The following is a 24,208-nucleotide window of genomic DNA, read 5'->3' on the forward strand; positions in this document are numbered from 1 at the left end:
CAAATAATAATAATAATAATAATAATAATAATAATAATAATAATAATAATAATTTACCTACTGGAGCTCTGTCAGTTTGCATGATTAAATGTGTCTGCTGTATTATCACTAATCACTTCTAATATTAGTAATAATCTAATACTTGCTACCTATCCCTAAAATGCTTACGTCATATTTTATCATTTTTAGGTCACATTTTGCTTTTTTATGTCATATTTACCGAGTTTTTAAGGACATACATATCTGTTGGCATATTTTGTACTTCTTTAGGTCATAAACTTCTGAACTCTACTGATCACTCTGTACACCGATAACTAACCCACCATCCATATCTCAAGACTCTAAGAATAGCGCACCAGAAACAAATTGAAAAAGAATAATAAGGCTTGCGCGGCAGTAGACTGGGTATTAGGCTGTGTGTGTGTGTTGTGGGTAGCGTTTCGCCCCTTTGCCATTGGGGTTCTGCAGTTGGACTGGCACGCCTTGGCATTGTACCTCGATGGGGAGAACGAATTCTTGAAAACGGAGAATAATTTCTCCTTTCGAGGTTAGCAATACTTATTTGCTAACTTGGCGAGATTTTTAGATGATCTCTCACCGAGCAGTTACAGCTTGAATGAGACCTCTGAATTCGGGAGGCTGTGAGCTGTCCTGAAAATCGTTTTCGTGGTCTTCCATTCTTATTAAGGCACGGCTGCTCTCCTGTCGCCTCCCAAACCAAACCAAACAGCCCCGAAGGGCCATGGCCTACCAAGCGACCGCTGCTCAGCCCGCAGGTCTGCAGATTGTGAGATGTCATGTGGTCAGCACGACGAATCCTCTCGGCCGTTATTCTTGGCTTCCTAGACCGGGGCCGCCATCTCACCATCAGATAGCTCCTCAATGGTAATCACCGTAGGCTGAGTGAACCTCGAACCAGCCGTCAGATACAGGTAAAAAAATCGCTGACGTGGCCGGGAATCGAATCCGGGGCCTCCGGGTAAGAGTCAGGCACGCTATTCATACACCGCGGGGCCGGCTCCTGTCGCCATCACCACACCTCAAATCAGCGTAACACATCTCCTGGCCGGAAGGACAGTGTCACCTTCCAGAAAGCCCGCCGTACCCCTGGAGGGCACGGAGTAAAAACTTGAAAAGGAAAAGATAGAAAGAAAGAAAGAAAGAAAGAAAGAAGCTATGGGTTGAAACAGAGAGGTGGTAGGCTGGTCCCACTGTCGCCTGACCTGAGAATTGTTTTCCGTGGTTTACCATTCTCCTCACTAAGGCAATTGCCGGCACAATTCCTTTTATAGACCACGGCCGCTCCCTTCTCACCCTTCGCCATACCTCTAATGACTGTAACATATCTCCTGGCTTGAGAGAGGGTGTCATTCTTTACGACAGGGTTTCGCAAACTTGTTGTTTCTGAGGCCCCTAAACATATCGCATGCATGTCCGAGGACCCCTTAGCCATAGAACATTCACTGGATGTCAGCATTCAGAAAACAAAAATATATAATTTTATAATGGTACCATGTTTGATTTTCTTCGTATAATTTAGGATTAATATTTACTTTGTTTGAAGCGGAGGCGGGACAGGTTTTTCTCCGGGTACTCCGGGTTTTCCTGTCATCTTTCATTCCAGCAACACTCTCCATTCTCATTTCATTGCATCCATCATTCATTAATAAATCACTTTGGGAGTGGCGACCCCATCGTACTAACAGCCTATATCTGCTTCATTCATTACATCCCTGACCCGGTCAATGACTGGAAAATAGGTTGTAGGTTTTCATTTTCATTTACTTTGTTTGAAAGTTTATTTTAACTTCATTTACATAAAGATATCGTATAAATGTACAGAAATTATAAAACACTGTGATACTTGGCTAATAATTACAACTGTCTGGATCTGGAAATATAGTTGAAACAATTCACGTGTTGCGGTTGTTGGATCATTGGGGCGGATGGCGCTGTTTTCTAAAGACCAAGTGTAGTTATTCGAACCGAAGATCGGCCTCTACATTAGCTCTGTTTCTGCACATAGTTTATATTTGTGAGAGCAGAAAAAGTACACTCACACGGGTATGTTGTCATGATAGGCATGAAAAGCCGCAATTCCTTCCTAGAAATTGTCGAGTGTAGGGAATGTCATGGATACAAAAGTCCATCAGAGACGTGGAGTTGTGATACATTCATGGGACTTCTTGGTGCTGAACTTGCCAGGAACACATTTTGCATTTTGTTCCCAGTTTCGCTTTTTTACTGCAGATTTAAAAAGTGCATTGATACACTTATTCATCCTTAAAAATTTCCCATACACTTACAGCATTTTGCCATAATCCTCATTTATTGAGACTGCGAAAATCTACCATCTCTAACAATAACTTACTTCTATCATATGGACACAGTAATGTGTTTCATCTTTGTTATACAAACTCGGCCGTACAAATAGTCACTGCCACGCGGCCTACCCTCTTAAATGTTGAATTTCAGCATTCGTGAGATAGTGGGTTCGAACCCCACTGCCGGCAGCCCTGAAGATGGTTTTCTGTGGTTTCCCATTTCCACATCAGGCAAATGCTGCCGCTGTACCTTAACTAAGGCCACAGCCGCTTCCTTCCCACTCCTAACCCTTTCCTGTCCCATAGTCGCCATAAGACCTATCTGTGTCGGTGCGACGTAAAGCAACTTGCAAAAAAAGTTGAATTTATTGAACTTTCGTCCTTCTTAATGAACTTTGATATTTTTTCTCAGCTGTAAAACGATTTGTCTCTTCGAGTTAGGTCACTGGTGTTCAGTTTTAGGCTTCTAATACCAGTTGATCTTCACACTGTCTCTCATCCGTAATGCGAATATTTTGCAGGAAAAGCAGGGAAGGCAGAGTCCGAGCAGCTGTTGTTGCAGTCTTCCAGTGGAGAGCCCGAGCGTTGTGTGACTTGCGATGTTCTGCACGACCCAGGGACGGGCGCCGTCCGAGCCGACGTGATTTTCATCCACGGACTGCACGGCTCACTGTACAATACGTGGCGCCAAGGTCAGTGGAAGGAAGCGCGCGTCAAAGCTGTTCCCCTGCGACACTCTATCTTGGACAGATTTTTCGGCTACTCTTCGCAAGTGCAGGAGGAGGAACAGGAACAGGAGGATGAGGATGTGAATCAGCAGGTAAGTCGTAGAACTACAGTAAATGTACTTTATGTTGATGAGCGGAACAGAACACCTCTTTTAAATCATTTGACGAGATAAAAAACAGGGTTAAATACATTGGAGAGTAGCAGAAGAGGTCAGTAAGGCTTTGATTGACTGTGACCAGAAATTCAGATACAGAAAGCAAGAGCTATTCTTGAAAATGGCACTACTACTACTAGATGTTTTCATTCCTCCCCTGAAGGGGGAGGCTGGCCTTCTACACGGTGACGCCGTCTCTCAGGCCAGGAGAAGGAGGGGTGCGGAGATGATGAGAGGGTTGGCGGCCGTGGCTTATTTTAGGAACTGTCTCGGCATTCGCCTTAGTGCAGGAGAATGGAAAACGACGGAAATCTATTCTCAGGATAGCTGACGTTAGGGACCAATCCCTCTCCGTCTCCCAAATACAGAGGCGTCGAGTCGTGGCCACCCCTCCTCTGCTCGGTTGGTCGATCGGAGTGCAGAGCTGTTGGACCATGGACCAGCCATGGTAACTTGAGGACCGAGATCCATTCTTCATCCGCCGACCGAAAGTGGTCAAGTGAATTTTGCAGTTAGGATTCTGCCATTTGCGTTATCATTGTACAGTACATCTGTAGCCTATGTCTATACTAGCTGTAGTACCCGGTGTTGCCCGAATAGTTTTTTAATGTTTACTACTGAGATTTGTATTACCAGTTAGTTATGTGTGAAGTGAATTTTATATAATTCCTTTTTGGCATGTTGTTTGATATTTTACGATCTATTATGTATTTTTAGAGTTTTTTTGCAAGTATATTTACTTCGCATCGATACAGATAGGTCTTATGGCGACGGTGAGATAGGAAGGGGCTAGGGATGATAATGAAGCGACCATGGCCTTAAAGTACAGCTCCAGCATTTGCCTGGTGTGAAAATTGGAAACCACAGAAAACCATCTTCAAGGCTGCTGACAGTGGGATTAGAGTTATTTATTATTTAGATGTTATTTATTATTTAAATGTGTTTGATTTCAAGTTTCAGATTATTTAATTTTCGAGTAAAACTTTACCCTTACGGAAGCTCGAATTGACCGGGAACTATTTGATCCTGTCAAAAAAAAAGTGATGTATGTATGTTGGGTATTCAGCCCGCAGGCTGGTTTGATACTCTACAGTTCCAACTTCTGTCGTGTCACTGAAGAGGCATACTAGCGAAATGAGGAGTGAGGTAGTTTCCCGTTGTTTTCCTCACTGAGCAAGAAGTTGCTATTACATATCAGTCTGCCAAGCCCACTGAAATGCATACACCAACCGACCCTATGAGCAACATTTTCACACCATTCATAGCAGGGACTGGCTGCATAAGGAATGGTACTGCTAGCATCACTCATACCTCGGTCACTTTCATATTGTCAAAGCCAAGGATGAGACTGAGGTCAATGAAAGTAACACATTTGATATAGCCCATACCAGAAGACACAGTGCACTGTAAACACTACATCCTGCCAGCAAGTGATAACTATATGTATTTACCCGTCGGACTATAGATACGATAAACATGATTTCAACTGTCATTGAGACTGTCACCAATCAGCCTTGCGACTCCAAAAGTAGTGGATTCAACCCCTATTCTTGGTTAATTTGGACTATTTACTTTTGAGCCTATCTCAGCCCCCCGTCTCAATGCAGCCTGAACGTGGACTTAAACGGAATCAAGAACGTCACAATTCTTCTCAGCGACACATAAACAGTGGATTCGACATCAGTATATATTATTTTCAATTATTTTTACATCTCAGCCCATCCCATTCCACACTCCTAGTGGGGATTGGGATGTTTCATGCTCATAGTATTTATTCTTTTCCAGATGGTAAGTCGTCATTATTATTATTATTATTATTATTATTATTATTATTATTATTATTATTATTATTATTATTATTATTATTATTATTATTATTATTATTATTATTATTGGATTAGATTCGGTGTTCATTTTATGATCGCCGAAATTGGGCTCATTTAATTACGGTACTGCTCAGGGAATTGGTGAATCTTAATTCTTTGCTTATAAGATTAAAGGCCCATAAGAGCAAGTTTTTAATTACTATTGTTTACCGAGCCCTAAAAACAAATTTTGTTTTGGTCATGTATTTTACTCCACAGTTCTTTGTTGGAGTATATTGAGCTGCAAGAAACGTTACACAATGTGGGTTCAGTCCAGAAGATGGGTTGCGGATATCTCTAGTTGTGTAGTATGTATATTTTTGGACTCGCCACCCAATCTTTTGAATGTGACTTATTAAATACTACAAAATATATTTTCTTAACAAGGATCAGGACCAGGATCAGCAAGAATACTCGCGATGCTGGCCACGTGATTGGCTCCCACTAGACTGTCCTGGAGTGCGTGTTATTGCTCTGAACTATACAACAGATCCTTTTCTATGGCGACCTCTGTGGATGAAGAAACGAAACAGGTAACTTCATTTCCATAAATCTTATATTTTATCTGTATATTGTGAAAGTGATCATTTTGTTTGACTAAGAAGCAGTTTCATGTCTTAGAGACAACCGATTCAATGTCTGTGTTTGTTTGTACAGCATGCCTCAGATATACTTGGAATCATATATAAGGTTGGTCACTGAAAAGCAAAGATGGCTGCCAACTTGACTAGTTACATATTAAAATCACCGAACAGTACTGATACAAACTAGCCTCAGGGTAAGCTGCAATATTGGAGTACCTTACCTGAGTATTTTGTTCATAAAACTTCAGATGTTGCAGTGTCCTCCATACTGCCATATGAAATAAATCACAATATCAACAAACAAGTCAGTTTCCAAGCTCTCTAAAGAATTAAAGAAAACTAATACGCACGCTCCCTCACTGAATTCAATTTTATTCATCCTCTGCCTTTATTTTGATATATTATGTATTAAGCCTACTATAAACATATGTATTCTTAAAATGGTAGACGTGTCTTTATTGTATAATTTATTACGATTTTCAGAAATTTGAGAACTTAACTTGGCTTGTATCTGTCCTTCCTTCTTTTTTACTGCTTGAATATTTGATGGCGCCATGAGCTGAAAGAAACGTTATACAATATGGGTTCAATCCAGAAGATGGGTTGCGGATGTCTCTAGTTGTGTAGTATGTATATTTTTGGACTCACCACCCAATCTTTTGAATTTGACTTATTAAATACTATAAACTACATTTATTTACTTATTTATGTATGGTTTTATTTATTTATTTTTATTTATTTATATTGATTTATTTATTTAGGGAGAGGGGAGGGAAGGAGATTTTAAAACATATTTTTCAGCTTGCATGCCGTTATATCTGCAAGGTTACCACATTAGGGGAAACCCAGCTAACGTATAGAGGCACTAATGAGTCAAACTACGTTAAGAGAAATTGGGTCAGTTTTCTTTTCTTTTTTCGTCGCGCCGACACAGGTAGGTCTTATGGTGAGGATGGAACAGGGAAGGGCTGGGAGTGGGAAGGAAGCGTCCGTGGCCTTAATTAAGGTACAGCCCCAGCATTTGTCTGGTGTGAAAATGGGAAACCACGGAAAACCCTTTTCAGGGCTGCCGACAGTGGGGTTCGAACCTACTATCTCCCGAATACTGGATACTAGCCGCACTTAAGCAACTGCAGCTATCGGGCTCGGTAGGGGGTCAGTTTTCAAGATCACTCACGAATTAAGAATTTCGAACTCATTATCTCTATCTTGACTGTTGTGAATCCATGCTATAAGAAAATACATAAGCAAATTTATTATATACATATATGCCGTCAGTAAAGAAGAACACAGAAAGTCTTAGATCTGCAAACAGTACCTCCATAAAGTAAAGAATAACACATATTAACAGTTTGCTACTGTTAAATTAGGTTAGGTTAATTATGAACGTTAAAATTTCCCTCAATATCACCTGGTTCTCATTCAATCAGAAACCTGTCAAAAAACAAGATTTAAAAAATTGTAATTTGATTGGTGCATTACTGCGGTTCACATCATCTACCTGATTGTCCTTTTCCAATTCCTCGTACATATCTACGATAGCGTTCGAGCTTTGTAGAGTAGATGATTTATCTTTCCTTTTCGGAGTACTTGCAGGCTTTTCTTGCTCCTTAGACATTGCAATTTTTTTACAAGTTGCTTCACGTCGCTCCGACACACCTAGGTCTTATGGCAACGATGGGGGCAGGAAAGGGTTAGGAGTGGGAAGGAAGCAGCCATGACCTTAATTAAGGTACATTTGCCTGGTGTGAAAATGTGAAACCACGGAAAACCATCTTCAGGGCTGCAGACATTGTAATTAAAATCCACATATGAATTGGATTAAATAAGACCTTTGTTATGAAACTGTTCCATTCGTCATCTTACACCATTTACGTTATATAATACATTATTCAAATGTATTCCTGTTCTATTTAACTGGTATTATCCAAATAGATTTACACTTCTATAAGAAAAGAAACTATTTTTAATTCCATTCCCAGATTTACCAGTAGTGACTTCCACAATATCGCAGTATAACTGTTGGTAATACGTAATAAACTCGCGAGTCACGAAAAGAAATTACCTCATATTGCCAACATGCGAGATGAAAGATAACTGCAGGACGACGTATCGGCAAGCAGGTTCCCTACACTGCATTGTTGGCGACGCAGATTGCAACTCAACAGGTAGAAAATAACAGTAAATCAATACCTTCAGTAATAATAGGACAGAAATAATAAGATTAGCTTGCTACCTTAGAGATCAAAGTTATGTGGCACGGCCTCTGCATACAGCCCAGTGAATTGGGTGGCCAGAAGTAAAGAGTGCTTCAGAAACGTAGATTTTCAGCTCTAACTCCCGATATGTCGGCAGCCTCTGTTTTATCTGTTCAGCAAAGCCTCGAGTAGTGGTGGTGGTGGTCATTGTTTTAAGAGTACGTACAACTGGCCAACCATCCTCTATTAACACTAATCAGGGGGGGGGGGAGGAAGAGGTCCGACACTTCGAGGTATCAAGGTACGGGCAAAATAAATGGAAGGACCACGAAGGGCTTGAAAGTGAAAGACTCCCTAGGCTCCGCAAACGTAATACCATCGAGATCGGAAAGGAATAAGCGTTGACCAAGGGAGGTCGAATAGGAAAGATGAAAGTGAAGGGTCTTGGCAGAAAAAAGTTGAAGCAATCTCAGACCCGCCTAGGGAAACCGTGGTCGACAACCCACGCTCCCAAGTTGAGAGACCTTGGTCCCCGTATCAGTCGCCTCTTGTGACAGTAGTGGTGGTGGTTATTGTTTTAAGAGGAAGAACAACTAGGCAACCATCTTCTATTAACACTAATCAGAGAGAAAAATGGAAGGGATCCGACACTTCGAAAAATGAAGGTATCGGCCAAAGGAAGACAAGGGCCACGAAGGGCGTGAAAATGAGACTCCGTAGGCCTCGATACCTAATACCGTCGGGGTCAAAACGAACAAGAGTTGAGCAAGGGAGGTCGGATAGTATAGATGAAAGTGAGGAGCCTGACACAAGTAAGTGGAAGCAATGCCAGGACTCAGCTAAGGGCCCCATGGTCGCCAATCCACGCTCCCAAGTTGGGAGCACCTGGGGCCCCTTTTACTCGCCTCGTACGACAAGCAGGGGATACAAAGGGGATTATTCTACCCCCCACCCATAGGGGGTCCTCTTGTGACAAGCAGGGGATACCGTGGATGTATTCCACCGCTCCCACCCACATGAGTTCAGCCTCGAGTTTCCTTGAGCAGACCCCTTGGTGCCATACGACAGGAGTAGGGTATGTGCCGACACCGGGTTTTACCATCTCCCTACCTCTTTAACATCATAATCTCACACCCAGATGAGCAGGTCGCCCAAGGGAGTCAAATAGAAAGATCTACACCAGACGAGCCGAGCATGTCCTCGGATACTCGCGGCACTAAAAGCCATATGATAAATTAAATAAATACAAATTAATTAATGAAAGACTCCCTAGGTCTCGTAATCCGTATAGTCTACCGTCGAGATCGGAAAGGAACAATAGTTGACCAACGGAGGTCGAACAAGAGAGATGAAAGTTAATTAATTAAATAATTCCCGTTATCAGGTTGCCCCGCAGAAAAGAAATCCATGTATTCGACTTCCCTTACCTCATACACTAACAGCATATGCTCCGCTCATCGTTTCGTTAACGCCCCTGCTCCATTCATTAACTACCGGAACGTTTACTAACGCTCCACTGTGAGCGAAGTCATGTCAACAAATACCGTTTCCGTCGTGCACGATGCTTTCACTCTCATCTAATGAATCTTCGGAAGACTCATTTGCCTCTAACATGAATTTGCAGCATTCGCATTTAGGAAGAGAACGCCGTCCCGCTACACAAGTAAAGCAGAAAGGCTGCCGACCAATTAGGAGTTGGGACTGAACAGTTCCTTCACCCGTCCAACTTATTGAGCTGTATGTATCTGAAATACGCGGTATGTATTTAATGTATGTAAGTATTTATGTATGTATGTATCCATGCATGTATGTTTCAGTACCTCGTAGATACGCTAGGGCATAATTTTGTATAACTCGATATATATTTCATTCCACACTTTGAATGAAAAATTACACTACGCTTCAGTAGTTCCTTTCCGTACGCTTCTATTTAAAGAGCGTCTCTGATTTGTTGAACTCCGGTTCGCTCACCAACAGCTTGTCTGATTGGTTGAACTTTCTTCTCGAATATTGATTTTCTAAACTTCCATTCATGACCGCTCTATGTTTTATCATATTGTGATCACGTACTGTTGTATCGATTTTGTTGGTCACGGCTGCCTCGATCATGCATGATTTGGGTGGCGACTTGTCAACATTATTTATATTAAAATATTTGTTTTAACTCCGGTTCGATCCCGCTGTTGGAAAAAATCTAGTATCGGTAGTCTTTTCGACACCATATTGCCTGTGCCTAGATCAGTGGTTAGATCTCTCTGGAATGCTTTGCTCTCGTCCTTGGCGACGCCATGCCGTTATTTTTAGGGGTGTAGGGGTTGCACGTTTTTAGAACATTATGAATTGGACACCACCCACATGTTACTTGGCTTCGAGCCGCGGGACTGCTCATGCTAGAGCTGTGTTAGATTATTTCTAACTACTCGACCTGCAGCGTCACAACTTTTTTTTTCTGTTTACAGTGTAAGACGTATGTGTATTAATGCCATGAACTCACAAGATGATCTAATTATAAATAGGATGGAATTAAATGATAAAAGTGTGATTCCTGATGGGGCTTATTCTTGTCGATAGTGATGCATCACACCTTATGAGCTCCGTTAACACTTCTGACACGGAGCAATCCAATGCTTCACTAGTTCGGATTCTTAAAGAATTATTTTCTACACTACTTCGGGGAATTTATTTCATTAATTGGGCGTGCCAATTTTACGAATAAAATTGTTAATGATTAACCTATGAAATTTTAGTACATTTTCGCAGTGTGTGTATATTTTTATTTATAATAAAAGCATGTTGAAGAAAGAGAATGTTCTAAATATTTAAAGAAATAGCCTTAATGTATATTTTTTAGTATCGAAATACCAAAACTAAGACAGTATTAGATCATTATCAAGAAAAATAGCGTATTAGATAAAATCTATACGCGCGACCACTCGTGGGTTAAAAATAAGTTATCTGTGTCGGTGCGACGTAAAGCAACTAGCAAAAAAAACAGTTAATTCGCCGTAGTATGGAATGAAACATTGTACGTAACAGCCACTAAAGTGTTAAGTTTATCTTACTCGTTTCGACGTTAACGTCACTCGTAAAGTAAAACATCACTTTCCGTGGCTGTTTTGTAATTAACTGTTACAATGGTATTACCTTAGATGCTGGGCTAATTGACATTATTATATTCGAAGAAGAGGGGGGCCTAAGAGTGATGGTGGTGGTTCTTATTATTGTTTTAAGAGGAAGTACATTTGGGTAAGCATCCTCTGTTAACACTAACCAGAGGAAAAATGAAAGAGATCCGACTCTTCGGAAAATGGAGTTACCGGAAAGGAAAGGAAAGGAAAGGAAAGGAAAGGAAAGGAAAGGAAAGGAAAGGAAAGGAAAGGAAAGGAAAGGAAAGGAAAGGGCCGCGATGTGCGTGACAATTAAAAGCCTTGCAAACTTAATATCGTCGGGGTCGTAAAAGAGCAAGAGTTAATAATAAGTTAATAATAATACGGTTTTGGAGACACCGAGGTGCCGGAATTTAGTCCGGCTGGAGTTCTTTTACCGTCACGAGGTTGACGTATTTGAGCACCTTCAATACGCCAGGATCGAACCTGCCAAGTTGGGATCAGAAGGCCAGCGCCTCAACCGTCTTGAGTCACTCAGCCCGGCAGACCAAGAGTTGACCAAATGGAGGTAATACAGACAAGATGAAAGTGAAGAGACTGGCACAAGTAAGTGGAAGCACCAAGCAAGTGGCTGCGAGGTTTGCGTCACGTAGCTGTCGGCTTGCATTCGGGAGATATTGGGTTCGAACCTCACTGTCGGTAGCTCTGAAGATGGTTTTCCTTGGTTTCCCATTTTCACACCAAGCAAATTCTATGGTAGTACCTTAATTAAGGCCATGGTCTTTTCCTTCCCACTCCTACCCCTTTCCTTTCCCACCGTCGCCATAAGACCTATCTGTGTCGGGTGACGTAAGCAAATTGTAAGCGGAAGCAATGTCAGACTGGACTATGGGAACCGTGGTTGCCAACCCACGCACCCAGGCTGGGAGTCCGTGGTCACCCCATTCCCTCTACCCCCCCCCCTCCCTTTCGCCGCGCCACTAAGTCGCCTTTTACGACGGGCAGATGATACCGTGGATGTACCTCGTATGCTAGCACCCACCCACAGTGAGATGAGGCTAAGAGAAGGGTTGAATTAGTTCCGTGCTGACATTTTGAAAAGTGCTCCGCTTTATTTAGAAAGGTCTCACACAAAACACGGAGCAATCCAATGCTTCAGTAGTTCTGATTCTTAAATAATTCTTTTCTACACTACTTCGGGAAGTTTATTTCATTAATTGGGCGTGTTAATTTTACGAATAAAATTATTAATGATTAACCTATGAAATTTTAGTACATTTTTCCAGTGTGTGTGTATATTTTTATTTATAATAAAGGCATGTTGAAGAAAGAGAATGTTATAAATATTCAAGGAAATAGTCTTAATGTATGTTTTTAAGTATCAAAATACCAAAACTAAGACAGTATTAGATCATTATCAAGAAAAATACCGTATTAGATAAAATCTGTTTTGATTTTTAACCTTTTATGTCAGCTTTTCTGATAGTCTGACTGAGATGTTCACCCATTCAAATAAATGCCAAGTCCGTCAACGGCGAGCTTCACTGACATGGAAATACTGTATTATTAAGTTATCATGGGGATAGAGGAAATGGTGTTGGCTGTTGCCAGATGTATTTTTAAGTTGCTTGACTGTTATATACATTAATATCGCTAAGCAAGAAGAAGACAAACTGTGATGACTTGCAGTATCTAAGGTCCCTAAGGTGACAACACTGGCATGAAGTGGAAAATACTCATATCCTTCTCTCGTATTGTCTTTTAGGCCTTATCTCGTTTTTAGTCCCATATTGTGTGTTCGGTCTGTGTGATAATTAGACCTCGGATTTTGGCAAAAACCTATTTTTGTTCCTGAAGAGATAACTTAAAATGAAGTTGTATTTATATGTTTCCTGGTATCTATAAGGTGAGGAACAATGGTCTTATAGTGCCTAAAAATGTCTAATTGACATTAAAACCTGTATTCCTGTAATTCCTTTTTTTATCACTAAATCGATTAAAGTGCTTTTAATTTTTTCCGAGACACTGAAATATTTGCCGACTAGTTTTCAGTATCTTGAAATTTTATAATCGGGAGTTTGTAAACCACACTCCCCGGACGGAAGTCGTTTCCTTACGAACCTCTTGTAGTACACGCCCGTAGTCTGTGTTACGGGTGAAAAGAGGAAGTGTCAGCCTCCCAGTCGTCTTTAATTAAAATTTTACAGGAGTTTCTCTGCTTCACAACGGATGGTAAAATTATATTCTGTGACATTTGTTGGAAAGACGTTAGTGATATTTGTTTTATATTTCCCCCTAGAGCGATTAAGAATGATTATAAATTTAGCAAAATAAAAATGGCATTCTAATTGATAAATGGCTATTAAATACGTAAAATTGAAGCTGCCTAAAATGTTTACAGAACCCTTTTCCCCACACTTGAGAACCCATTTTAGGCACCTAAAATAAAAATGTTAGCACCTAAACTTCCGAGGTCTAGAGTGATAATCTATACAATTGTTTCTTTTTTCTTATTAGTGTGTACAGGTAACGATTAGGATGGGATGGATGATCCACATTTTGAAATGCACTGTTATATTGTGTTTTCGTGCACAAACCTGCCATTAGTGTTGTTATGTAATAGCCTTAATTACCGTCGTTCAGTCGGAGCCTTGCTCAATATTCTACTGAGAAGCGAGGAACTTCGCACTCCCAAATGTCAGTCTTACGTCACCTGACAGTCGCTTAACAAATTGCACTATGATTCAACTAACAACCTACATAATGTCCCTTAAGTCAATTTGACTAGAAAGTTCATCTCTTTCAAATTACAGTATCCAGTATTCAGAAGATAGTAGGTTCGAACACCACTGTCGGCAGCCCTGAAGATGGTTTTCCGTGGTTTCCCATTTTCACACCAGGCAAATGCTGGGGCTGTACCTTAATTAAGGCCACGGCCGCTTACTTCCCAGTCCTAGCCCTTTCCTGTCCCATCATCGCCATAAGACATATCCGTGTCGGTGCGACGTAAAGCCAATAGCAAAAAAAAAAAAAAAACCATTCAAATTATACAAATGCTAAATATATATTTTTCTTACTTCATCTGTAGTAGTGGCGAAGTTAAGCCACAGTAGGCCCTCTTCCAGGATTTGGCTTATCTGCAGTTAGTATCTGCTGGAGTAGAAGCTTATTCAGGAGACAGTGCATTCAAACCCCATTCCCTTTCCACTACTAGGCCTTTCCTATCCCACCGTCGCCATAAGACCTGCCTGTGTCGATGCGACGTAGAACTAATTGTAAAAACAAAACACAAAAAGTAGAAGCTTACTTAAAGTTTTCGAAAATATTGTTTTCCCGAACTAAATGAAAAAGAGTAAATAATAATATTTATTTTTACATCATCCCTCTAAATAGTCTTTACAGTTTTCGGAGACGCCAAGGTCCCGAAATTTTGTACCGCAGGAATTATTTTACACGCCAGTAAATCTACAGACACGGGGCTGGTGTATTTGAGGGCCTTCAAATACCTCTGGACCGAACTGAGATGGAATCCGTCCACTTGGACTTGGTAGACCAGCGCTTCTAACGTCTGAGCCATTTAAACTGGCTCAGAAAAATAAGATTGACTTATTTATTTCGAACGAATGCCATGGAGATCATTAGCCTGATGACAGAAGAAGAAGAAGAAGAAGAAGAAGAAGAACTCATAGACATTGCTGATAAGGCTTGTAAAGAAAAGGAAGGACTATAATAGGCTGAAAAATGAACATACTCATTAGGGCGACCCAATGTAATACTGTCAGAATCAAAAGGAGGAGTCTGAAAAGTAGACGTAATCGATGGATACTACACACATTTTGCAGCTTATGACCATCTCAAACAGCAATGGCGCTGTGTTTTTTCTGCTGTTAAATATGGTTCCCCAGTCTGGTACAGTTCATCTCATGCCAGACAGGTAGATACAGTCCTCAGTGAAACCTGCAGGATGATTACAGGTTGCTTAAAGCCTATTCTAACAGATAAGCTTTTTATCTGGCTCGAATAGCACCATCCTGTGTACATAGAGAAGTAGTTTCCAAGAATGCCTACCCACTGCATGGACATAGTCCTCAGTAAAGGCTGAGGTCCTGGAAGAACTTCTTAATAACATCCCTCTCACCAGAAAAGGCAAGGCTGGAGCTATGGAAGAAGACCCTCTCACCTCCACGTATGGATGCCAGCAGCTGAGCAGTTTTCCAGCTGGACATAATGAAAGTTGGCTGGTGTGGAAGTCCCTGAACAGGCTACAAACAGAAGTGGGAATATGCAGGAATAACTTGAAGAAAAGGGAGTTCAGCACAGGTGATACAAGGTGTGAATGCAGACAGGAACAAACCACAAGCCACATGCTTCTGTGCCCTCTGTGCCCAACATCTTGCACAGAGGATGATATCCTATATGCCAATCCGAGTGCATTGGACATTGCAAAATACTGGGCATGCGTAGTATGAAGATTTTACATGTTATGTCTTTTAAATTTACTTCAGACTGACTCGTACATTAACTGTAAATTTGTATGTTTTTGGCTTGTGAATAATAAGAATTATTTATCTGAAAGGATCAAATATTTCTCAGACAATCTGGAAGAATATATTATTTTTTTAATGTATTTTTCGTTGCACCGACACAGGTCTTATGCTGACAATAGGATAGGAAAGGGCTAGGAGTGGGAAGGAAATAGCCATGGCCTTAATTAAAGTACAGCTCCAGCATTTGCCTGGTATGAAAATGGGAAACCATGGAAAACCATCTGCAGGGCTGCCGACAGTGGGGTTCGAACCCACTGTCTCACGGATGCAAGCTCACAGATGCGCACCCCTAATCGCATGGCCAACTCGCCCGGTCAGTCAATCTGGACTGCCACAAGAATAAAATTTAACGTGGAACTAAATAGTCTCAAACTAAAATTTAAAATTAAACACATAACAGTAATTCTAAATCTAGAAAAGAGTTGTAAAATATTGGTCGTCACAATATAGAACACCACAGAAATTCACATCAAACAGGTAATACAAATCCAAAAAGTAAACATTAAACAAAATACCTAAGCAGAGCTGGGTACTATAGCTAGTGTGTTCTAAAACATACACAAAGAAGTCAAAATTCTGATATTACACCATATTTCTCCAACTTAAGTTTCACACTGTAGGATCAGTTAAATCATTCAGCACAAAGTATGAAATATGTCATGTTTGCTGATTGGACAAATATCTGGAAATAACAAGAAGCCTAGCATAGCACAGAATCATTACACAAAGATATTTTTTCTTATTTTGCAGGACTTGTTTGCTGCAGCGCAGTCGTGAGATGATGGAACATCTACAAAAATTAGGTGTAGGTGATCATCCAATTGTGTGGGTGGGACATTCCAAAGGAGGCCTGTTTGTGAAGCAGATGCTAGTGGATGGTAAGAAGCACTTTCAGTAAAACTATAGAGTAATGTGCCTTAAATAAAGTGCCTTAAATACACAGTTCGAAAGAATTAGGGGAACATGTTTTGTAACGTCTGGTATGTGAACGTTAATTTGGTAGATGGGGTTCCAGTGGTTGTACAGCATACCTTGAGACCTTAGCTATTCAGGATATGTCAAATCAAAGTTATACTCCATCTGTAGGCGTAGCCATGCATTAAAATGTCAGGTGACCCCTCAAAACAAAGTGAATATTGGTGCATCCATGTGTCGTTGTGAGGTACACAGACTACTGCGGTCATTTGAGCACTTTGTTAAACCAGCACATTACATGAGACATCTTAACGAGGTCCAGGTCGCAAGGGCCATCACTTTGATGCAGGAAGGATAGACTTTTCGTCGTGTTCCTGTGGATCTCCGTCTCTCCGTCAGTTATTCAATGCTCGTAGAATCGCTACAATGAGACAGGCCACTTCACAAGGAGGGTTGGACAAGATTGTGGACGCATAACAACCCCACAGGATGACCGATATTTGACCATCTGTGCAGCTTCATTCAGCAATTGCCAGAGAACAGAAACAAGACCTCATTAGGTCACTGCAGTCACGGTGTCTGACCAGACAGTAAGGAACAGGTTAAGATAAGTGTTCTTATGACCCAGACATCCTGTTCGAGTGTCCCATTTAATGCAGCAACATCGCGCACCTCGCCTTCTGTTTGCCTGTACCCACATTAACTGGCAACTTCACCAATGGAGACCTGTGTTGTTCACAGATGAGTCCAGATTTCCCCTGACACAGCGTGATGGACGTCACCGTGTACGGAGACGCCGTGCTGAACAGTACGTGCCAAATGTTGTCCAGGAAGGCGACCGATTCGGACAAGGTTCTGTGATGATGTGGGGTGGCATCAGTATTGATGGCCATACGGATCTTGTCGTCATCCGTGGTAATCTCACCGCTACGGGGTACATAGAGCAGATACTGCTACAGCATGTGTTGGTTGCTGCATACGCTGTTGGCCCTGAATTCGTACTCGTGCACGACAATGCCAGGGCTCATGTAGCGTGCATCACCAGAGCTGTCTTGTGGGAAATGGACATTCAAGAGATGGAATGGCCAGCAGTGAGTCCCGACCTTAATTCCATCGAGCATGTGTGGGATTAGGCTTGACAGAATTGTTCGTGGGTGTCCTGTTACACTATGGACGACTCTCCAAGACCTCGAACAGGCTCTCATTGAAGAATGGGACCTGATACTGCAACGTTACGTCCGTCAACTTATACGGAGCATGCCACATAGGTGTCAAGCTGTGATAAATGCTTGTGGAGGACGTACACCATACTGAAGCTCTCCAACTGTGATAAAAATCTACCCTGGAGGACTGTTATCACTTTGTTTTCGCCCCTATATGGACATTTCCATTTGTGTTCTGAAAATAAACGCGAATCTATCAATGTTCTTTTGTATACTTCAACGGTAAAGAATAAAGGTGTAGTCGGTAATATAGCTGGGTGTGAGGTATTATTTTGTGGAGCATGGCATACGTTCAAAAACATGTTCCCCTAATTTGTTTGAACTGTGTAATTAAAAGAAGGGCCAGCGGCTCTGAATTAGGGAGTGTGGGTTGGTGACAATGCTTCCCCTAGCTGAGTCTTGCATAGCTTGCACTTACTTGTTATACTCCTCATTTTCATCTTTCTTATCCATACTCCTTTGGTAAAGTTGTTTTTCTTTTCCAACCCCAACAGTATAAGATCTCCCATTGCTGACACAGTCCACAGAATCTCTGAAAAATGCTGCACATATATTGACAAGCTAGCCATCATTTAAAGATAGAAATTTCATAATGTTCCGTATTGAACTGTATCACAATTAAATTGAAAACAAGAAATAAAGTGGTTCAACCTATTCAATACAAGGAAAATAAGAAATGTAATGTTATATTCTTATTTGATTAAAAGTGGAACCGGTTTCAATCACAATTCTGGGTCATCATCAGCCGATTAAATAAAAATATAAAACAATGCAGAGGAAAACAATAAGTTAAGGATAAGTCTTTCACTAAAAGCAGTTCAAGAAGCACTGTAACACTATAGGGATTAGCACTGCGTAATGTAAGATCCTAAAATCCAGAAGAAGTTGAAGATCAGTCATTTAAATGAAGTAAGGTGCAAGTTCTTGAAGGGCAGCATACCATACGTAATAGTTAAGTGAACTATTCACCAATTCTCATCAATATTTTGAAGCACTGTGCCAGACATCACATATGTTATGCTGCTCTTCAAGAACTTGCACCTTACTTCATTTAAATGACTGATCTTCGACTTACCGAGCTCGATAGCTGCAGTCGCTTAAGTGCGGCCAGTATCCAGTATTCGGGAGATAGTAAGGTTCGAACCCCACTGTCGGCAGCCCTGAAAATGGTTTTCCGTGGTTTCCCATTTTCACACCAGGCAAATGCTGGGGCTGTACCTTAATTAAGGCCACGGCCGCTTCCTTCCCACTCCTAGCCCTTTCTTGTACCATCATCGCCGTAAGACCTATCTGTGTCGGTGCGACGTAAAACAACTAGCAAAAAAAAAAAAAGATCTTCGACTTCTTCTGGATTTTAGGATCTTACATCACGCAGTGCTAATCCTTATAGTGTTATAGTGCTTCTTGAACTGCTTTTAGTGAAAGACTTATCCTTTACTTGTTGTTTTCCTGTGCATTGTTTTATATTTTTATTTAATCGGCTGATGATGACCCAGAATCGTGGTTGAAATCGGTTCCGCTTTTAATCAAATAAGAATGTAACATTACATTTCTTATTTTCCTTGTATTGAGTAGGTTGAAACACTTTATTTCTTGTTTTCAATTTAATTAAGATAGCCATCAACCCTGAGTCAAGAATAGGTACTATACCCTCTGTAAGAACAGTCAAACCTCAAAAACCATGTGATGTGCACATCGAGAAATGCTGCATCTGTAATCCAACAAGCCCCATCAGGAAGTATGGAGATGCATGAGATGTAAAGGAGTACCAGTAAAATATGTACACCTTGTTGAGGACATGTACCAAGGAGCAAAGACACATTTTTTTTTTTTTAATTAGAAGCAGTGTAAGATTGATGAAAGCCATAACAGTTCAAGTTGGTCTTCATCAAGAATCTGCACTGATGTCTGTATAATTTTGACCTCATAATGGATGTTCTCTCTGAAAATCTAAGAGATCCAGCTCCTTGGTGTGTGCTATTTGCAGATGATATTTTACTATGCAGCACAAATAATAGAGAACAGCTTGAACATAAACTATAATGCTGGAGGAGAGCTTTAGGGGAAAGAAGTCTTAAAATCAGCCAGGATAAGACTGAATGCATGTGCCTGAGAGGAACTGGAAATGAAACTGTTTAGATGGATGGAAACTAGATCTAGGCAAGGAACAGTTTCATGTACTTAGGATCCACTATGTCTGCTGATGGTAATCTTAGATCTAGAAATTGCCTGCCTTATTCAGGTTGCCTAGTCTTGCTGGAAAAGGTTGCCTGGTGTTCTTTGTGACAATATTTGAACCAAGGGAAAAGTGATAAAACCTGCGTTGCTATATGGTGCGGAAACTTGGCCAACAGTGCAGTCACAATGTAAGTGGCTGGAAGTATCTGAAATGAAGATCTTATATATATGTGTGTGGGGTTACAAGGAAAGACAACATCAAGAACACCTGTATATGAGGCTGTGCTAAAGTGACTGAAATATCTAGAAAGGTCCAAGAAAGACTGTTGCTCTGGTATGCCTCATTAAGTGCAGGGATGAAAACTGTGTGGGAAGGAGAATGCTTGACCTGGAGGTGGAAGGTAGGATGGAGAGTGGTAGACCTAGAAGAATATGGATGGATTGTGTGTGGTAAGATCTCAGGGAAAAGCAGTTAACAGAAAATGCTATTTGGAAGTGAGGGAAATAGAAACGACTTGTCGGAAGCATTGACCCCACATGAATGGTAAAAGAAGAAGCTGGAAGATCAACTTGACAACAATCAGGTCATCGATTTGATGATTGGTGCAAGAGGTACGATCCCAGGCTTCTTCTCAAAATCCGTAAGGACTTTCTTCTGTACAATGCCTTTCTTCTAAAAATTGCAATTACTGCTCAAAAAGGCTCGACTGCAATCTCATGGAATCATTTCAGTGGATCCTAAATTATAACTTCTTTTCTTTTTAGGCCTAAGATTTACAAACCCTTTTATTTTTAATTATGAAATTTTGGTGTTCAGTAGTCTTTGTCTTATGGCAATCTCTGAATGAGAAAAGCATATTATTTGTTATCCAGAACCTAATTTTTGGCTGCTGTAGGAGCGACGAAATAGTTAGTTCATCAACCACAGCAGTTTTGATGTATCATTGTTTCAAGTTTGGATATGTTGTTCGGACTTCATCAATGTTTTAAATTAAGACTGTAAATTGTGACATACCAGCATGTTTAAATTATTATTGGTTATATGTATGCTTACGTCTTCCAATTGGAGCATGGCTGAAGATGACCCAATATATATGGGGTCGAAACTAGTCCCAGTTTTATAAGACAATATACAAGCTAATGGTATTGAATAGGTGGACCCTTCTCTACTCTTTGATAGTGTACTGCCTTTAGTAATATTAAAAAATGTTAATAAATATCTTCCAGTCAGTATTTTTGGTGAGAATTTATTATGTAATGGTTATCTTATTTGTTTCACTCTAATTGAGAGCTTACTCATAATATTCAAAAGATTCTTTTCCTGAGAAAGCCTTCATGAGGATGTGACATGTACAGTCCCTTGCAAATAAAGTAAAACACTACAAGAATGTGTACAGTATATTTTATGGTTATTTTTGCACTTATTCATGTATTGTATACCTCTAATTTTTTCTTAATTGCTGATCTGTCCTCCATTTCATTTTATAAGTTGCATCACACAATTTGGCATGGATTCTATAAGCTTTGAGCATGAATTTTTAAATTCATCATCATAATATAATAATTATGTGTGGCTGTTACAGCCCAATGCACCTCTTGTAAAGCAGGCCTTCCGATGACGGTGAGTGGCGTCTGTTATGTATGGGAAACTACTTGTAAGGTGGAGGATAGTGTTGTGTGTGAGTTGCAGGAATGCTGGGGACAGCACAAACACGCAGTCCCCGAGCCAAGGGAATTAACAGTTTAACAGTTTATGATTGAAAATGAGGTCCTAAGGAAAGCAATTAAAGAGGAGAAGTTAAAAGATCAGATAGAGAGGGACAGGTTGAGATGGTTTTGAAAACCAGACATATGAGCAGTGAAAGGATGACAAAAGAGTTTGGGAGAGCAGCTAGAGGGGAAGAAAGGTTGAGGAAGATGAACAACATGAATGAATGTAGTGAAGAACAGCCTTAGAAGGTGCAAAGTGGACTGGACCACAGTTGTGAATGAAGAGTGGTAAAACAACCGAGGAATGGAATGAATATTGCATGCATCCAATCCTGTGATTTACTTGTCTGATTATGGAACATTTTTTCTGTTTGTTTATATTGTGTATATCTGTACTCTTATTTTGTAATTATATGCAGATTATGATAGTAAGTTGATTTTCTTTTTTAAAAAGGTACTCTCCATCACATACTAGTCACATTATGTTTTTAACTTTCTAATTATTCTTATCTACTGCAGCCTTTGAGAGAGACAATGAACCCTTGACTGGATTATATCGTAACACCAAGGGCATCATGTTCTACAGTGTGCCCCATTCTGGATCAGCTTGTGCGGACATCAACCTGCCTCTCTTACGTCAGTCTGTTGAGCTCACAGAGGTGCAAAAAGGTGAGAAAATCTTCTAGTATGCTGTAAGATCAGTCTAGAAGTTGCTGTACTAAGTTTAATTAATACAGTGTAAGTCATATGTAGGAGTGATTTTGATTATTTGAGACTTGTAAGTCTTCTTTTTGCATTTCTTGTGAATTAATTGCTTTAAAGGAGCACAAGAAAGAATTATTCTCTTAGAGAGAGAGAGAGGGGGGGGGGGGAGAGTTACTGAATTATCAGTGAGAATCTCTCCCGATGGAATCCACATCATAGAACAGTGAAATTTTCAAAGCAACATGTGCAAAATATTACATTTCACAACCACCTGCTGTCCTTAAACAGGGAATGAACATCTGGCGAGCATGCATCTACAAATTGTTTGGTTCACAGCAGATCCATTCCCTAGGAATGCTGCAGCAACTACGTATTACATTAGTTTTTGACAGTCGCAGTGTCAACCTGATTTTGTGTTTTACCATCTGGAGCAACGAAATGCTCTGCATAAGTCTATGTTCATATGGACAAAGATAGTGTGCCACATGGGGTAGAGTATTGCTGGCAATTAATTTTATTATTGTTTACATGTGTGTTTTTATAGTTACACTTTTTATAGTATCACTTCCTTGTGATATTTTTCTGTGCCTCATCATGAAACTAGTTCATATTACTTTATCTGTTACCACATTGTGTTCCCTGCCACATAAGATTGAAGCAATTTCAGAGGAACTCAAACCAATAGCCTTATATTTTATGCATTTCTTGTGTATACATATTACTTTTGAATTTCCAGCATATAGTATATCAGTATAGTAAATAGTCTGTTTGATAGTTGGTTGCCAAAGCAGCTTCTGATCACTGCATCAGGAGCTACTGGCAGTTACGCATACTGCCCTGGAACCATTATTAATTTAAGCTGAAAGTTTTGTTGAGATTCTCCCCAATAATTCCACAACTCTTCCTCTTTAGTGGAAATGTGGATCATACAGCAGAACGAGGTTTTAAATTAAGGTTCATTCACTAGAATGTAGTTTGTATTTTGTCACCATCATCATTTTCATTTCCCCTTGTTCAGCTCCTGCCAGGTTGGGGTGTTGATGGTACTTCTCCACCATTGGTTCTCCTTCCACCACTCCTCTTCAGTAATTGTATTCTATTTGTCTTCTTTTTCTTATACTGTTCTCGACAGAATTTCAGTCAATTGTATTTTGTACCAAGTGTAAAAGGTATGATAGCTATTGAAATATAACAATTTCAGATTGTCCAGGACTTCTGGAACTCCACACCAAGTTCCTATCAATGGTGGAATCTAAGGAACTTCAAGCAGAAATATTTAGTTTCACAGAGACTGTGCAGACATTCATGCGCATTCTCTACATCCAGATTGTTGCTGTCGAATCAGCAGGTAGGACTAATGTACTCTTCTGATTCTTATTTGTAATAACAATATCCTTATGAATAACCTCCCTGCAGCCATCACTTTAGATTTTCAGTTTTATGTAAATGCTATTCGTCACTGTAAATCGATATAATTGACAAACTTAAGAATATTGGTAATTGTTTTAAGGGGGTAAAACAACAGCATTATCAAGCTTAAAGGGTGAAAATAAAACTCTCTACTATTTCTTTTAAATTTTTATATCATATAGGTAGAGCCCGGAAGTTAGGCATTTATTTTTGGTTAAAATAGGCAGACAAAAAGGCATTTGAAATACTGAAAATAGGCAGTACTGTAATTAAAATAGGCATTCATTAGGAGTGAAAGCAAAGAGGAGTCTCACTCATTATTAATGAAAATATGTATTTTAAAAACTCATTAATTTCTTTATTATCAATTTATCACATAATTAGCATAATTACTCTTACTTTCCTTGGTTACAAGCAACAAGGTGCTTGTTCAAAGTATCAACTGTCATAGACAGACGATTGTCAGAAAGAATGTTTTTCATCATGGAAAAGGAACATTCTACTTCCACTGAAGTGATTCGCACAAATTTGAAACAAGCTGTTTCGGAAGGACACATGC

The 24,208-nt window shown here is 40.2% G+C and overlaps 1 protein-coding gene across 2 annotated transcripts in view; it reads left to right on the plus strand.

Moving 5' to 3' along the window:
- The window catches only part of LOC136878875 (protein SERAC1), a 315,365-nt gene that overhangs the window by 273,504 nt on the left and 17,653 nt on the right, over positions 1 to 24,208 (plus strand). For both annotated transcript variants that reach the window (XM_067152437.2, XM_068228827.1), the window contains exons 4-8: positions 2,846 to 3,144; positions 5,460 to 5,605; positions 16,259 to 16,386; positions 22,054 to 22,203; positions 23,441 to 23,587. In XM_067152437.2, the coding sequence (XP_067008538.2) occupies positions 2,846 to 3,144; positions 5,460 to 5,605; positions 16,259 to 16,386; positions 22,054 to 22,203; positions 23,441 to 23,587 (870 nt within the window). The remainder of the gene's footprint in view (positions 1 to 2,845; positions 3,145 to 5,459; positions 5,606 to 16,258; positions 16,387 to 22,053; positions 22,204 to 23,440; positions 23,588 to 24,208) is intronic.

This window comes from Anabrus simplex, chromosome 8 (assembly GCF_040414725.1).
Source record: "Anabrus simplex isolate iqAnaSimp1 chromosome 8, ASM4041472v1, whole genome shotgun sequence".
NCBI lineage: Eukaryota > Metazoa > Arthropoda > Insecta > Orthoptera > Tettigoniidae > Anabrus > Anabrus simplex.